Consider the following 17939-nt stretch of genomic DNA (forward strand, 5'->3'; position numbering starts at 1 on the left):
CGTGAAATGGATTATAGCCACTCTACTTATCCGAGCAATCAGTTCATATAATATTATTAAAAAGTGTCCATTTTGAAATGAACGACTTATTTATAAAGTCGACTTTGGAAGCACCCAACTACTTTCCATCGTGTTTCTCTCTTATTTATCTACAAATAGCATCATCAAAACGTGGAAGTCCCACAATAAGTTGATGAACGTGGTAAGTCTTTTTGACATTTCCTTTCTCTACAGTCAACTTGGTCTGTTGCCAGAAATGTACATCGCAATTAGTACCCCCGTGCATAAAATCATGCTTTGATAAAATAACCGATCTCTCCCAAGAAGGCTTTAGACAGCACTCGGGGATTCAAAAGAGACACAAAGCCAAAAACCAAAACACATGTTAATCCTTCAAAACAAGACACGAATTAGGTCAAAAACTCTCAACATGCTTTGCCTACGGTGCACGAGAGAGGACCGGCATTAGAGGTCAACGCCGGAACTTTAGAACCATCGGCCACAGCGAATGACTGAGTTCCGGAGTACAGTGGGGCGCACGAACCGTAGCCAGATTGCACAAAGTACGCGCCATTCTCGAACAGATCTCTTGACGACCTCCATTTCCAACTCTTCCAGTCACCGCGCTTGGTCTCTCTCTTGGTCACCTGCGTTGCCGCATGTTGAATTTGATATGAAATTAGGATAGTCCCCATCATCTTGTATAATCAATGTTAACAAGGAGATACTGAATTTTGCAAGCAAGCAAATGGGAAATTCGAATGAACTCGTCGTGATCAAAATGGGAAATTGATGAAGGAGATGTCATCCTGGAGCTACCTGCTTGGAAACAGGATTGTTGGAGGCCAGGAAGTAGTTGCCCTCGCTGAAGATGGTGGGATTGGCACTGCCACCAATAGCATACATTCGCCACTCATCGTACTGGTTGTTGGCTACATGGGCATACCCAAATCTAACCCTGCAACATCATATGTTTTCATAATCACATCAAAATCTATTATGTTCATAATGTATATGTCTATCTACATTCACACCTATATCTACATATCTAGTCTTTACAAACCATATGAAAGTTGCCTCCCCTACCTAGGCATCCTCTCAATCAGACCCGAACCGAAGCGGTTAAAGACCACCGTCACCCTCATAACTTTATCGGCCGTGTATTTGTCGTTGTGTCCGAGCAACATCACCTGCGGTTATTATATATACAATCGCAGCTTTAGCGAGTGCTGATCATGTTAATCGCATGAAAATTTAGAAGTTCGTGCTCGCTGTAGTGAATCAATGCCAATACCTTATCATGCTGCTGGAAATAGTTGTTAGAGATGGTGACCGCCGTGGAAGCACGGATCACGTCGATGAGGCCGTCCGTGCAACGAGCTAGAAAGCAATGATCGACCCAGATGTGCGAAGACGCAAAGACACTGATAGCATCGCCATCGGAGCCTTGCCGGCGGCCGGCGTGCGTGGGAGAGTCCCTCACGATGCCCGATTTCCCGGGCTTGCAATCATGGATACTAATCCCGTGTACAATCACATGGCTCACATATTGCAACGTGATGCATGGCCCATTTGCTATCTCCACCTTGGCCCCCCTCCCATCAATGGTCTTGTAACTGTTCACCATCAGCTCATTCTTGAGAGTGATCTTCATATCCCTGGCAAAGGTGATCCAAAGCGGCTTATCTTGTATTGCGCCGTACCGGAGCATCCCCGGCTTCGGATTCACAGGGTCGTCAAGCGGGCTGGTGACCACATAGATGGACCCGTACTTCCCCCCGATCGCGTTGCTACCGAACCCGACGGCACAGTCAGCAAGGGCCCGCCTGTTCGCCGCCCATTTAGGGTTCGACCGCCAGCACGAATCGATGACGTTCATCGGCTTCTTGTAGGAGTAGTACGGAGTACTTGAGTCGTAGTAGGCTTGTAAAGAAGGGAGGGGGAGGGTTAGGAGGCATGAGAGGACTAGGAATGGAGCTAGGTAGGCCATTAGGCTTTTGATGCGAGGGAATGAACCTAAAGAAAACCAAGAGAAATTGGAGTTCTTATACGTTGTAGGAGATTAGAAATATAGGTGGCTCACACGTTGGAGAGGCTTAGGCTTTCTTGGGGGAAGTTGACCGGTGAAAGATTTTGATTTTGGGGGTCTTCGCATGAACGTGGGTGCACGAGCTCCGGCATTCTTGACTTTGCAAAATTAAAGAACAAGAGATTGTGTCTACATACATTCCAATTATAAAGGTTCTTGACATTGGTGAATTGTGATATTCTATGGTTTCGATGGATTTGGTGATTACGTGTGTGCAAGAATGTTTGTTGATTGGTCGTTTTGGGATAAATAACTTCTTGATTTGATGATATTTTGGAAGACTAAGGACAAAGAGAGGCATTGCTATGAATTATAATACGTTGGGCTTCATCTTCTCGGATTAAGTTAGGTATCCATTTGCACAATGCCTCTTCTATTTTAATGTAATCATGATCTAATGAGTGTTTGCAAGTAGTTAACAAGTTCAAGTGAAGCTCCCTTGCACTTGTCGATATTTTTCTATTGTGTTGACTTAATCTCTTGAGATAATATATTATCGGAATAATTATATTAAATATTTTAAAATTTATTACAAAAGTGCAATTCAATTCTAAATTTTTTAATTTGTGCAATTAAATTTTAAAACGTATCAAATTGGTGTGATTAGGACCTTTGGTTAGCTCTCTCTAATTTGGCTAACTAGAAAATACTAACTTGACATTTTTTAATGTTTCAATATTTCATGCGGCGCTTATGTGATGCCAATTAGGCATCAAATAAAAAAAAAAGGCTTGAAAAATATAAAAACATTTTAAAAAAAGGACACAAAATAAAAGAAAAAGAAGAAAAGGATAAAAATAAATAAGGAGGAGGAGGAGGAGGAGGAGGGATTCTTGGGTTGGTTCATGGGGAATTGGCTTTGCCGGTGAGGGCTGGCAACCGCGGCGCAGTGAGGGCTGGCAATCGCGGCTAGGCGTCGACGACTCTGGCCTGCAAAGTACAGGTTGCCGCCCTTAACTTTTATGCTTGATTCAAGTAACAATTATTTTTCAATCCTTTTTTCTTTTCTTTATTACAAATATTAGGAGAAAACCGACCTTGTTTTGGTCACTATTGCACTCCACATTAACATAGGGATCAAGCGGGAAAGAGAAAAAAAATGAGAAAATAAAATAAAAGTCTTGTCGATTTTTTCCTCCTTTCAAATTAGATGGCGTTATTGAACTACTTGATTGCACAAATTGGACTAGTTTAGGCACTTGATTGCACAAATTAGGCATGAGTAGTTCTAGGGTCGATCCAAGTTCCTCTTGAAACGTAAAACTTACTCATCAAAACTAGTTTATCAATTTTTAGTAAGAACAAGCGATTCTAGGTACCTTATAAGTTTCATATAGAACTTAGAACCTACTTTTTAGAACATGTTTCTTAATTTTTGGAACCGAACCTGCCTTGCATACCCTTACGTTGTTACGAGTTCTAGAGCTTACTCAGATTCCACCTATATTATTAATTAAACAATTGCAGTAAATTAAAACCCGTAATGACTATCACTTGCAATTACAATTTACTAACCATAAAGACACGTATAAAATATGAACATTAATAAAGTAAAAGTCTCAATTATAAAATGGAAACCCGAACTAGTTCTTCCAGATTATACACTCATCATCAAACAATATGGAATATCGCAAAGTTGTGCAAAGACACGAACAAAAAAAAACATTAAAATTAAAATTTATTCTAGATTTTAGATTTCGGGTTTCAAGTTATGGGTTCCAATTTCTAGGTTTCGGATTCCAGGTTTCTCAAACTAAGAACTTAGAACCTAACCGTGAAACAAGTTTCTCATTTTTTGGAATCTAAAATCTACTCTACATATCTTGAAACTTGGAACCCACAGGTTTCCATCAGTCCGATTCTCAAGTTTTAGATTCTATTCCAGAACCATGCTCACATCTTGTCTTTAGAACCTAGAATTTATTATGCATATCCTGGAACCTAAAAGCTATTGTGTCACTAGTTCTACAGTCTACCTGAGAATCGGCCAATTTCTCTTTTTACTTTTTGGTTTCATTTTTAGTTAAACAAATCCAATAGTTTAGAATATGCTTGGGGTGGCTATCATAAGCGCTCACAATAAATACTAAAGATCAGCGAAAGCATGCGGATGGCACATAATAGAGCACAGGAGCTCACCAATCTCTTAGAGTGCACTTCAATAGGATGAGACCACGGAATGTTAATACCAATAACCAAAAAGCAAACAAAATGAAAAACACATTTGTTTGGCCTCTACCTCATGGCCCTCACTAATACCCTAGGTGGTTCAATTCTCCAATTCTTGATCCATTTCGGTTCCTACACAAGAATTGAAAATCGAATTGCATAGTACAGGTTCAAAAAATATATAATTGGGAATCGGATCAAATTTCACCAAAACTTGAAATAGGAATAATTCCCATTAGTCTAATTATCAGGTTCTTGGTTCTAACTTGGAACCATACTCATCTTTAGCATAAATTGACAATTTTATGACTGAATTGTATTTTTGTAATCTTCAATGCATTTATCTCTATAATTTTTAACATCCCATCAACTACATAGTTGTTATTAAGCTTTAGAATTCAGTTCCCACATGTTTCTAAGCACCTAAGCTTCAAAAGAAACGAGCTACAGATACAATTCATTTTATGTTGTTGAAGCCAAAACTAAGAGGATGTCCTCTATAGATATTGATATGTGGCCCTTCACTCCAACTATATATTTGCCACTGGCACATTTTGGCCACGTGGCGCACATTTGAATAGTAAGCTTTCAGCTTGATAATTTGTCATTTATTAGTTTCTATCTCTTATTGGATTTAAATTTCATAAAATAAATAAAGAAAAATTACATGATGAATTTAACCTATTGTGGAGTATAAACTTGAAAAAAGAGAGGAGAAATTAGAGAAAGCATTTTCAAGTACACTTATCATCTCCCAATTGTGGTTACAAATTTTAGAACTTTCAATCTATTATCCCAACGTTATATTATCTTAAGAAATACAGTCAACGCGATGAATAAGCATCGAAGAAGGCAAGGGAGCTTCACTTGAACTTGTTAGCTACTGGCAAGTACTCCGTAGGGTATATAGTTTATCCATTTTTCAACATTTAATGGAAAATGCTAACAATTTCTTCATTTTTTTAAATTGTTTTGGGATTACACATAGCGCTGATGTGGTGCCATCTAGGCTCCACATAGAAAATAGCTTGAAAATTTAAAAAAAAAAAAAGCAAAAAGATTAAAAGATTAGTAGGAAAAAGGATCAAAAAAATAAAATAAAAGGGAAAAAGAATGAAAATATTTATTTAAAAAAAAGGCATAAAAAAAGAGAGAGAAGGATTCCTGAGTGGGTTGAAGGGAGTGGCCCTGCTGCCTCATACTTTGTCGACAACGCAGTTGCCACCCCTTGCTAGTGAGTACAAGTTGTTGGTAGGAGTGAGCATGATCCGAATAAGAGATTCTCACTCGAAAATCGAGAACTACCAACTAAGAACCGATTTCAAAAAATTGGAGCCAAGAAGTGTTCATCGATTCCATGGAACTAGTCCCCCAAACTTCATGCACTTAGTACAATGTTTTCCAACAAGCCAAAGTAAAGTAAACAAAAAAAACAAAAAACTTCCATCTTTTAGGGTGCGCATGGATTTATTTCTGTGCTTTTTTGTTCTGGGAAACAAAACAAAAAAGTGTTTTGCATTCGGGAACAATTTTTGAACAAAAGAACGCGTTTGGTAACATTTGGTCGGAATAAAAAATGAACAAACACGTTTGGTTAAATTTTATTATTTTTTTGTTTCTTTTAATTTTTTAAACATTTTTTATTATTTTTTATTTTTTCCTTTCTTTTTATTTTTTTTTTTTTCCGGCCGGTCACCGGCCTCCGCGACCAGCCGACGGGGCGGCAGCCTCGCCCAGCCACGGCGAGGCTCGCCGCCCACGGCGAGGCCGAGCTTTGGCCGTGGTTGGGCGAGGCTCGGCCTCGCCTTGGCCGGGCGAGCTCGGGCTCGCCCATCCGGCGAGGCCGAGCCGCCGCCCCCGGCGAGGCTCGGGCTCGCCGGACTGGCGAGCTCGAGCTCGCCCGCCCATGGCGAGGCCGAGCCTCGCGGATCCGGGCGAGCCCGAGCTCGCCCAGCCAAGGCGAGGCTCGGCCTCGCCGGCGCGGGCCACGCCGAGCCTCGCCTTGGCTGGGCGAGCTTGGGCTCGCCCGGATCCGGCGAGCCCGAGCCTCGCCATGGCCGGGCGAGCTCGAGCTCGCCCGCATCCGGTGAGCCCGAGCTCGCCGGGGCCGGCGACGCCGGCTCGCCGGATCTCGGGCGAGGCCGAGCCTCGACGGCCGGTCGCCGGCCATGGCCGAGGCGGCGACCGGCCAAAGAAAAAGAAGAAAAAAAGAAGAAAAGAAGAAGAGAAGAAGAAGAGAGAGAAGAGACGTTTTTGTTCTTTTGTTTCTCCCGAAGTGTTTCTTTTCCGGAGAAACAACTTTTTTTGTTTCTTTTTTCTGTTTCTATTTTGTTCGAGAAACAAAAAAAAAAAAAGAACAAAAACGCAACCAAACGCGTTTGTTCCTTTTTGTTCCGGGAACACTTTCCCTGAGAAGTGTGCCGGAAACACTTTTGGAGTGTTTCCATGCACGCCCTTAATGGCAAGATCAGTAAAAAGAATGGGCTTACATTGAAAGTTGAAAGTCAAGGCCATGAGTTGATGGACTTTGACCTTGAGAGTCAAGACTCCGAGTAAAAGTTAGAGAGATGACTCAAGCAAGATGAAAGTAAGACGTAACGAGCACTTAGTCAATGAGTGTTAAGTTTCAGATTATGAATTTCAAGGTTTTCATTTTCTTAAACTTCTTCTTTTTTTTGGAAATTTTTCTTAAAATTTATATATATTACCAATCCAGTCCTAGTAGGCGATTCAACCCCTAGAACAAAGAACTAGGAACTAGACCGATTTTCTTGGGAACCATCGACTCTAGTTTGATTCAATTCGACTCCGAGTGGTCTAGGTGGTTCCCATTTCCTTGCACACCCCTTGGTGCCGATGCCACTCCTTAACCTATAAGGTCAATCCAAAGTAATTTTTGTTTTTCAATCTTTTCTTTTTTTATTTACTTTTAATCTAATTTTCATTAAAATTGGGAGTTAAACAGTTTCATTTTGGTCATCATTGCACTCTTTGTTAATGTAATGGTCACGCTTGCATTTTCCATCATTCAAGTTGGACGGAGTTAATGAGGGACTTGATTGCACAAATTGATCAAATTTTAAGACTAAATCATATTTTTGTGACTAGTTTTAGTACTATCAATACAATCATCATTACAATATCTAACCCTACCACATAGTTTCAACTCCACAGTTGTTATTAAGATTCAGTGTAGATCCCCATATATCCTAACCATTTAAACTTCTACCAATAAGGTTTTAGCTTAATAATTTGCAATATGACAGTTTCTATCTCTTATTGAATATCAAGAGATAAATAAAAGAGAAATTTTATATAAATTTGGTCTCTTATTGAATTTTAAATTGTAAAAAAAGGGTAAATTAGAAATAGCATTTTCGATTATACTCTATCATATCCCAACTTCTATATTCTGTTTGTTTTGAGATTAAATGTTAGTAAATGGGTAAAGAGAAAGAATATCAAGACAAGCTTTCACTTTAATGATTTGTAATCTGTCAGTTTTTATCTTTTCTTTGATTTAAAATCCAAATTACGCATAAAGCGAAATTTTATAGAGATCTTATATCTTATTGAGTTTAAACTTGATTTAAAAGGGGAATAAATTAAAGAAAACATTTTTCGATTAAACTCCATCACCTCCCAATTTTGAAACCCTCATATCCATGTTATCCGAAAGTAGAGCAGGCTCGCAACCCTTGCCATTCAAACCAAAATTCTTCTCAATATTTGGAATTACTCAAGCCAGGAACCACCTGAACTTGGAAACTATTTGAATTGGAAACATTTCTCTATTCATAAAATTAACTTGATGATTAATCTATCATTAATTTGTCTACTCTTAACTCAATGATCGACCAATTATCTTCCAAAATCACCCATACTTCACAAATTAAACTAACCACTACTCTCTCTTCATCCCAAAAAAATAAATCAACTCTACTTGCAATTATTCAATTACGACCATTACACAATCAATCAAATAAATTCACTCGAAATCCTATTAAAAAATAATGAATTTGTTCTTTTCTATTTTCTCTTTTATTTTCTCTTTTCTCTTAAAAACTCCCCTTGCATTTAGGAGGGAAACTACCCCCGTCACGCGCCTCTCTCCTCCTCCTTCGCGGTTCCTGCGAACGATCGATCGCCCACCATTCGCCGCCGCCGCCGCCGCCGTCGCTCCGGCTCGAAATCATACGCGCGTACATCCCGCGAGGGGGAGGGAGAGAGAGATGAATCGGCGACAGCAGAGGGCGCTGAAGTCGTTCGTCGCGGTGGTGGCGGTGTGCATGTTGTGCTACATAGTGGGGCCCCCTCTGCACTGGCGCGCCACCGAGGCCCTCGCCTCCGTCCGCCGGCGGCGGCGGCGGCGGCGGTGGCCCCTCCGCCTCCTGCCCTCCCTGCCGCTGCGATTGCTCCTCCCAGCCGCTCCTCTCCCTCGGCGACGGTATCCTCGCTTCCTCATTTCCCTCGGTTTCCCTTCTCTTGCCTTTTCGTTTCCGTTGATCACCCCGTGCCGATCGATCGCTGGCCCCTCGGTCGCCACGATTGATGTTCCCACGTAATAGATGGAGCTGATTTGGTGGTGTTTGCGTGATCTCGCAATTACCCTCTTGGTCGTGTCTTGTACGTTTTCGAGCCTCGAGAAGATTTTTGGGAGACAATTTACAATGGATTGAACGTGATTGTGTTTACGTTTGCCGATCATGTCGGCGACTTGTGTATTTTGATCATGGAAACTGAAGGATAAAGGAGATTGGTTAGGCCTTTGCAAGCTTTCCATGTGATCTTTGTGCATCGAGTTTAGAATTCTATAGCTGCTGGAGGTCTAATTAAAACCAGAAAAGGATGGTAAATGTGATACCCGAGTGGCGATATTGGCTTAAAACTTTATAAAGGCGAGACCTTTTAGCCCCTACACGAAGTCGTGGAGTTGCCGAAAAGATAGCTTTGTCCAAACGGTGCTGGTTATATTTTCTGATTGGGGTGTTCTGTGACTTGAGGCGTCAGTGTTCTGGAGTCTGTCTTGTCTTGTCCAGAGCGAGTAAAACATATTTCATGTTGATAGTTTTTAAAGTTTCATTGCATTTTTTTCCAATGGGTTGGGTAGTTTTTTCTTTTGAGCTGCTTGGACAATGTCATCTGACCTTCATGTTCTACTTTTATCTGTTCTGTTGCAGAATTGATCAACAACACCTTCACAGGTTAGTGCTCATTGCTCGGATAATTCTAGCTGGTCTGTTATTGATGGAATGACTAACCATAGGGAACTGATGGACTTCCATTGCGCATGCTTCATGCTGACACATGAATTAGCAATAGTCCTCGGTTGAAGTTCCTTTTTACAGAGTGAGCTTGTCACCCACCCAATACCGCTTCAAAAGTTGTATGGGCTGTCTCCTGGCTTGCTTGTTGTCTGACTTTTAACCAGAAAAACAAGGTTCCTTTGTTCAATGCGGTATTTGCTTTCAACAAATTCTTGCACACTATTGTTTTGTGACTGTTCATTTTTAAAGATAATGGACCTCAACATAGATTTGAACTCTGACATATAGGTCTGCTGGTTGAATAGAAACTTGGTCTTTATTATATTGTGACAATATTAAGGTTCGGGCATGCCATGCTGAAGATCTCGCTGGAATATCAAGGATTTAGGGTGGAGGCCTTAAGAACTGAGAATCTATGAATGCTGCTTACACATGCCAGATTTGTTTTCAAGTTATTCTTTAGAAAATTGTCGTATGACATAGCTGTATAGCTTCATGCATAACCCCTGAGCTACTTTTTCATGCTAAGGACAACTGGGATGAGATGGTGTGGAACATGGCTAAAATTTGAATTTTTCCACTTATTTCTCTCTCACAGAGATTTCAAAATTCTACACCATGTTCCCCACCCGCCTCATCTTTTCACCATGCCTCGTCTTCCTAACCATAGCAAGCTATTAGGAGAAAGACAATTGGATAAGTGTAAACAGGATAACTAACTTACATGTAAAGTCTCATAACTTCATCTGCAATAGAATTGAACTGAAAATAATTGAAAAGATTGAGTAAACATCAGGATAATCTTTTTTAAATTAAATTTGAGATGCATTGTTTTGCCACATTCAATGTGTGGTGCACTTCTTCTTCTCCTTCTTCTTGGCCTAAAAATGCTAATTCGCTCAGTTTAGGTGACATCATGAAGAATATCCCCATACTTTGAATACTGCATATTGCACAAGGTTATATACTGGTCCAGGCTAGACAAATGCATCTTTTCTGTGCATTATTTATATAGTTTTCATTGAGTTTAGGGTCACTGTGTAGCTGGTCTTTGTTGAGAACAGTGGAGGAAGTGACATTGCCTTCCATTATTGATAACTTACTTTTTGGCCACTATACTTTCCAAGCTGTGAACTTTAACATCACTCACATGCGCTTTATGGCACTATAATTGATGATTTATATGTGGTGATCACTTTGCCAAAACTAACTGATATGTATCAGTCATTTGAAATTAGATTATAGTCTGTGGAAAAAATGCTGTTATAGGACCTGCCTTCACGTTACTAGAGCTATATGCTAAACTAATTGAAGCATGACATCAGCTTAGGCCATTTAATTCCTTAATTCCCTGCAATTGTTGTAGATTGTGTAAAGCATGACCCAGAGGTAAGCGAAGAAATGGAAAAGAGCTTCACGGAGTTGCTAATGGAGGAAGTGAGGCTGAGGGAAGCTCAAGCCTTGGAGAACCAGCAGCGTGCTGATATAAGACTGTTAGAGGCCAAGAAAATGGCATCTCAATATCAGAAGGAGGCAGACAAGTGCAGTTCTGGGATGGAGACATGTGAAGAAACGAGGGAAAGAGCTGAAGCAATATTAGAAGAACAGAGAAGGGTAACAGAAATGTGGGAACTCAGGGCTCGTCAGAGAGGATGGCAAGAAGGGTTCCAATAGTTTTTCTTCTCAGATCCGATCGTTATAAATATGTAAGTCAAGTGAAAGAACCATTCTGCAGATTTGATCCTTGAGAATTTTCTGTTTAGGGGTTGCACTGATTTTATTAGGAAGGTGTATTGGATTCATTCTTTCATTCATTCATGTACTTATTATTACACTTCAGAACTTCTACCCAGATTAGAAGTAATTTAAAGCCCTACTGCTTAACCTCCACTTCCTGATACGCATCTCTTTTTCAGATATGTTTGCTTGATTGTTTTGCTCAAATGTGCTTGCTCTCTACTTAAATTATTCAATCTACTGGATGCATTTTGATAAAAAGATCTTGCTGTTGCTAATTTTTCAAGGTGTTCTCTGACAGTCAAGTTGTCGCATTTTTCTCTGACATGAATAGCTAACTCGGCAGTGTTTGGGATCCATAAATGACTTGGGACGCCACTTCATTATCTTTTCTCTGACTCAGTATTGAAACGCTGCTCTTCATAGTCTCTCTCTCTCCTTCTCTCTCTCTCTGAGACAAAGAATGCGACCTTGGATTGGAGGTCGCCAACCTCAAACGTAGAGGTCGACCTTCTTAAATATGAGAAAAGAGTTGGAATTTGAGTTCGTGGTGATGGTGTGGTTGGAATCGATGATGGCAGATTTTGGGGGTGCTGGTGGTGGTAACCATGTGTGGTGGAGGTCGAGGTGGGGATGGAGGTGGTGTTCGTGTTGGCCAAGTTTGATGGTAGTGGTGGTGATGGTCGTGGGAGTGGTGGTGGTGGTGGTGGTGGTATGGGGTGATACAGTACGGTGCGGACGTCAAACCAATCCAAACCACACAAATAGAGTCAGGAAAAAAGTGTAATTAAACCAAACCATATAGTCGGGAACCAAATCAAACCATTTTTCACATTATACATATATGTCTTGTCATAATTTCACTTGATGTTATCACACTTAAGCTTAATAACGTGTACGCTTGTGAAGAATCACAAACTCTGTCAAATTGAAATTGAGGGGGTTTAAGGAATAGAATAAGTACGAATCACATTTAGAATGGTTTGGCTTTTCATTTTGCCTATTTTACTCTCTCAACTCTCATGGATTCACCAAGGTTAGATTCATTATGTAATTGTTAAAATGTTCGATAAACTTGAGCACCTCCCACTGTACTACATCGCTCTTTTCGAAGTTTAGCATATTCACACCCTCCACAAAGATTTTAGATCAAAAATCACTCTATTTTGCACAAAGGAAAGCAAGAGAATTCAATGCAGTGGGGAGAGAGAGAGCAAGAGAGTTGTTTCTGAGAATCTTTAATCCGCGAATCACTTGGATCTGATTTTAAAGACTATTAGGTTTCAAGATATCCGTTGAAAGCTTTATCCAATCAAGTAGTCGTTGTTGTGAACTTCTTTGACCATCAGAACGCTACAAAGCATCAACGGCCATTTCCCAAAGTGGATCATTTTGCTTTTGCAATCTGCCAAATATCTTTTCTACTTATTCACAGATGGCAAAAAATAGGTGATTCATCCCAGGCTGCTTCCGGCGAATTCCAACACTTGAAGAAGTTGTAGAGCACCAATTTTACTCCAATTCGAATTGATAAAGAGTTGGGTCTTCCCACCAAGTGAAGGCTCGTACGTAGAACCATTCATTTCGTCCGTAACATGTACTGCTTCAGCAAGACGGTCACTCCAGAATATTTAGGAGTTTCTTTATATGGTCAATTCACCTTATGCAAATAGGTTTTCTCAGGCAAATTAACATCCTCATGTTGTATAGACTATTGACCTTCTATAGGTCCATCCAAGCTTTAACGGACTCCTGATCTACAACTTGTTCTTCTATAAAGGTCCTTGTAAACTTCGACACATTTCTAGTTTAATAGCTCGTTCTCATTTTGCAAAGCCAAAAACTTCATGTGCTTTAGATGTCCAGCTGTTAACATTATCTAGATATGTCTTGTGTATATAGAAGCTATCCTTTTTACACATTCAAATACAAGTATTATTAGCTTTTGATCACTTTGTTATTTTCAAAATATCGTAAGAGATTTTCTCAATAGATATGATTTGATATGAAAAGATGAACAATTTTTCCATGAATAATTCAAATTAAACCTTGATATATGCAAGAACAATTTGATAATATCAAATGCAAATATTCTATTGAAATTAGTAAAGAGAAGAAGATATTGCAAGCACATTTTATAGTGATTTGACTTATAAGGCTAAAATCTACCTGTAGTCTCAAAAGACTTATAACTTTTTTTTTTTTTTTTTGGGTCTGAAAACATAATATTTCATCCAAGTAGGCAAAACAGAACAACCCTTAGCTAGGGCTTCAGAGCATACAAGATCCAAAAGGGGTTGGGGAGGTTTAACAGCCCAATTCGGGGGAAGTATGCGGCATCCATGGGCTTTAGCGGCCCAGTCAACAATATGATTAACCTCTCGCCTACAATGCTGAAGCCGAAGGTCGGAGAAACGAGGAAGCAGCACCGCACATTCAGCAAACAGAGCACGACTCTCCCACAGCGTTAAGCAGGGGTTGTGCACAGCCTCCACGAGCACCAAACAGTCAGATTCCAGCAATAGGTTTTCCTGTGTCTCGTAAAAGGTTAGCCAAAACGGGCTGTGTTCCCGGACTTCAGCACGTAGCTATTGGCCATAATACATCTTATCTTTCCCTTCCAACTTATCTTCATCAAAGGGGAATTATTTGCAGTACATAGTGTAATGGCTTAATTTGCCACATGAGTAGCAATAGTGTGATAATCTTTCATAGCAAAAACCTAGCCAGATGTTCTTCCCTTCCAATCTAATCAGTTGGCTTGGTTTAAGTAGGTCATGTAATCTGATTTCAACTCTAGCCCTCCCCGCTCTGAGAGTTGTTCCTTCTTTATTCTCAATTTTAACATTCAACACCCTACCGACATGTCTCACAACTTTGCAAAGCATACTCTCAATACACCATTCCAGGGGAAGCCCAAAAACTTGAACCTAGAAAGCGCAAGTCGTAAAGTCATATTAATGTCGGGGAGTATTTGGTACCAAGGAATGAAAGGTGATTCGAAAAAAGGCAAGGACCATTATCCAATACTCTTTGTTTTTCCCCTTCAGAGTTGAATTTAAAAGTTGAGATATTTCTACTTGGTCCGTGTGCCATGCTCGTTTTATTGTGTTCTAAAATGCTTGGAAATTAATGGATGGGTTAGAGAGGAGCTTATCGACTAGTATCAATTTTTCCTCTAGTTTCTCTGTTGGGGCCGCGTCATCCCACACTTCAATTTCCTATTCTGACCATAGGCGGCCTAATCTGTTGCAGAGAGGCGAGTCATTCCTCTTCTTCTTGCCCGGTGTGTTCCATCGAAGATCAGGCCACGGGGGAATCTCAGGAAAGGCGGGCCGGGTGGACAATCCCACATGCAGAGAATCCAGTAACTACTGGGATTGGGAGCGAGACAGTCAAGGGAGCGATGGGGAAAGGAAATGGCTCAGGCGTAATGGTGATGGTCCCTCGTTGGGAAGGTGAGGTGGGTCTTAGAGAACGGGCGGTAATATCTAAGTGATGGGAGGGGATAGATGTAAGGTGAGAAGAAGTCCATAACCTGGAATGGAGCGACGATGAAGGAAATAGTGGAAAACGGAGGACGAAGCAGGGGAGATGGTGGTAATCAACAGTGGGTTTTGGGTATCTTGAAGTAAACTACCATTAAGGTAGAAAGAGCTCTACATTGCGAGAGAATTCTTCATTCCCAACTTGAGTTTGGACTCAATTTAAAGACTTATAACTTAGCAAGTGTTTTTTTTTTTTTTTTTTTTTTTTTGGTAAAGATAACTTAGCAAGTGATGTTTCTACCCAAAACTGAGAATTCCACTATCAACAAACAGGAATTGTTGCTACAGTTGTACACTTCTCAATTCGCAGATTCAATTGGGAAAAAGAACTATCAATATAATGAAACATAAGAGAGAAATGGTAAGCGTGCAAAATAGAGAGAGAATGAGACAAATTCAAAAGTATAGTTTTCTTAATGTTTCCCGACTCTTTCAGATTGTTTTAAATCTCTTAATATTGATCTTGAAATTAACCGTGGGAGAATCTTCGAGAGACCAATTAGCCGTTAGAGTTGATAGACACAATCGCTGGGAATTCGGATGCCTATGCAGTTTATATTCTTAGCAACAGTGAGGTATCCCTAAACGGAGTCTTCTATCTCTGTCAATTATCCGTTCCTTTGTTTGCTTGAACAAAATAGGCAAGAACTGATTTGAAATTCCAGATCTTTTAACGTGAATTCCGAATCAAATTGTTGGGTCTTCTTATCCAGCTAATGGAAAGAGGGATGGGCATCTTTTGCACAATTGATATAGGGAACTGCCTTTATCAATAATCAAATAAATTTATTTGATCTGCCTGCTGGAACTAAACTTGTGATTTGCCATCCGTTGGTCCTCTAGAGTACATCAACGATAAAGACTTCACCCAATTGTTTAACATATCGTGGTCATTTTGTTGTACCAAATTTGTTCGCCCTCTATCAAGGTCTACCCAGTTGATAAATATCTTTCCAGTATGTACTCTGTATATGTAGGTAGTCACAACATTTCTCATATCAACTTAACTGACAACAACAAAATGTGTATTTATCAAACAATAAAAGGAAAATTTCAAATAAGGGCTTAAAGTACCATTGATTTTTCAAATAAGAATTTAAAGTGAGCTTTATTTCAAATAGGGACCCGAAGTGGCCTCATTTTCTTAAATAAGGGTTTAAAGTAAACATTATTTCAAATAAAGATATAAAGTGGCATGTCAGTCTCATTAAAGGACCTAACCTCACCGGTTGATCAAAGACATTTCCATCATCTACAATTTCTTATTTTCTTCCCCTTTTTTTCTTTCTTTTTCCTTTTTTCTTTTTTTCCATAAAAGAGACAAACTAAAAATGAAAAAAAAATAATAAAACCTTTTTGAAAAAAAAAAAAAAAAAAAAAAAAAGGGCGAAGACCTAGGGCCAATACTACTACTTGTGACTGCCCCATTGCCAATGAAGCGTCAACCATGGCCTACGACCTCGCCAGTTTGGGAGAGGGCCACTAGCCCTCTCACGGTTCTAGCGAGGGCCGGCGACTCTCACCCAGACCTAAGGAAGAGCTGAGAAGCCTCGCCTAAATTTGGGAAAAAGGTTGTGATAACTCTATTATTTTACCTATTTTAGGTAATAAATAATGCAATATTTGTGAGAAAATATTTGAATTTCATTCTATTTATTCAAATACTCATTATTTATACAACATAATGAGATATGGAAAAAATAAGGAAAAGAATGGCAAAAAGAAGAAAATGAAGAATTTTGTCATTTAGGAATTCAAATTAGAAAGCTTTGGAAAGTGGATATCAAATTGAATCTTCCGTGATTCATTCCCTAGTTTTATGCAGAAGCATTGAAAGAGTGGATATTAAATCAGGATTCTATAATTTATTCCCTAATTTTATGCGAAAAATAAGCAATTGCTTTGTGATAGGAATATTGGATGCATCCTATAAATAGGAGAATATTGAAAGCTTACAAAGATAGGTAAGTTTTTATTTTTAGATTTTTTTCATTGTTCTAGAAGTCTTTCAAATATTTTGAATAGAAAATAGAAGTGATAATAGAATTCTTATTCTTTGACTCAAAATGTAAGATTTAATTTATATTTTCTTTTCTTTTTCTATTATGTTCTAATTTTCTTTTGCTAGGGCTACGATATAGTTTGATCATGATTACATGAAGTCCATGATTTTTTTATGTTTTTGCAATTAATTTCATTCACGTGAATTATATATTATTGTGCTTAATTTTTTTAAGCAATTGACCACCTTATAAATGATATGATGTGCATGTTTGAGACTAAAAAAGTAATAATATGCAATTGCTCCATATAATATATAATCTTGAATTAAATGTGGATAAAGCATTCAGTGATTAGGTGGTCCAAAAGATTCATTGCAAACAATGAATATTCACGGATTCTAATGCATTTATATTTATTTAACTTCACATGAAATATGATGAATTGATAAATTGAGTAAGTTTATTATACCTAAAGATAAGATAGTAAATAAATTTAAAATTCTGCTATCACATGTTAGATATCATTATTGAATATGTAATAATTTGGAATTCATATCTAGTGTTTATGATAAAATTGGATGCTCTAATATATTTATTTGATTGATTTACTGCATTTAATTCCTAAATTTTGCTACTAAGTTTGTCAATTTTCATTTATTCATGATTTTATTTTGATCTATCAGATAAATTTTAGAATTAGACCATTTTTAATATTTAATTGGTTTATTAATCATCAATCTCTATAGGATGATATCATTTCCTATAATTATGAGAAAAGATATTGTCCTTCAGAGATTGATGACTAATAAACCAATCAAATATTAAAAATGGACTAATTCTAAAATTTATCTAACAAATCAAAATAAAATTAGTAATGGAGTAAAATTGATAATCTTAAAAGAAAATTTTGGAACTAAATGTAGTAAATCAATTAAATAAATATGTTATAGCATCCAATTTCATTATAACCACTAAGTATAAATTTCAAATTATTACTTGGAAAAGAACAATATCAAATATGTGATAGCGGAAATTTGATAATCTATTTACTATCTTATCTCTAAGTATAACAAACTTAATTAGTTTATTAATCCCTCATATCTTTATGTGAATTTAAATAAGGGAT

General features: G+C 38.7%; 2 protein-coding genes across 2 annotated transcripts; one reads left to right on the forward strand and one right to left on the reverse strand.

Moving 5' to 3' along the window:
* Nucleotides 1-259: 259 nt before the first annotated feature.
* LOC104441422 (putative pectate lyase 2) lies at nt 260-2000 on the reverse strand. The gene is made up of 4 exons (XM_010054570.2): nt 1295-2000; nt 1087-1190; nt 820-958; nt 260-647 (listed from the first exon to the last, which is right to left on the reverse strand). Exons 1-4 carry the CDS (start codon nt 1988-1990, stop codon nt 426-428), a joined length of 1161 nt encoding a protein of 386 aa, XP_010052872.2. The 5' UTR covers nt 1991-2000; the 3' UTR covers nt 260-425.
* A 6563-nt stretch (nt 2001-8563) lies between these two features.
* LOC104441423 lies at nt 8564-11421 on the forward strand. Its single transcript, XM_010054571.3, has 3 exons — nt 8564-8705; nt 9439-9462; nt 10892-11421. The coding sequence occupies exon 3, from the start codon at nt 10927-10929 to the stop codon at nt 11197-11199; it is 273 nt and encodes a 90-aa protein (XP_010052873.2). The 5' UTR covers nt 8564-8705; nt 9439-9462; nt 10892-10926; the 3' UTR covers nt 11200-11421.
* The last annotated feature ends 6518 nt before the right edge of the window (nt 11422-17939 follow it).

This window comes from Eucalyptus grandis, chromosome 4 (genome assembly GCF_016545825.1).
Source record: "Eucalyptus grandis isolate ANBG69807.140 chromosome 4, ASM1654582v1, whole genome shotgun sequence".
NCBI lineage: Eukaryota > Viridiplantae > Streptophyta > Magnoliopsida > Myrtales > Myrtaceae > Eucalyptus > Eucalyptus grandis.

Bases quoted from the DNA above. Each gene is read 5' to 3' on its own strand.
- LOC104441422 (XM_010054570.2), bottom strand. From the start codon at position 1,990: ATGGCCTACCTAGCTCCATTCCTAGTCCTCTCATGCCTCCTAACCCTC. The intron at 1,191-1,294 runs GTATTGGCATTG...TAATAACCGCAG, and splicing joins ATTTCCAGCAGCATGATAAG to GTGATGTTGCTCGGACACAA. The intron at 959-1,086 runs GTAGGGGAGGCA...ATGATGTTGCAG, and splicing joins CTGATTGAGAGGATGCCTAG to GGTTAGATTTGGGTATGCCC.
- LOC104441423 (XM_010054571.3), top strand. From the start codon at position 10,927: ATGGAAAAGAGCTTCACGGAGTTGCTAATGGAGGAAGTGAGGCTGAGG.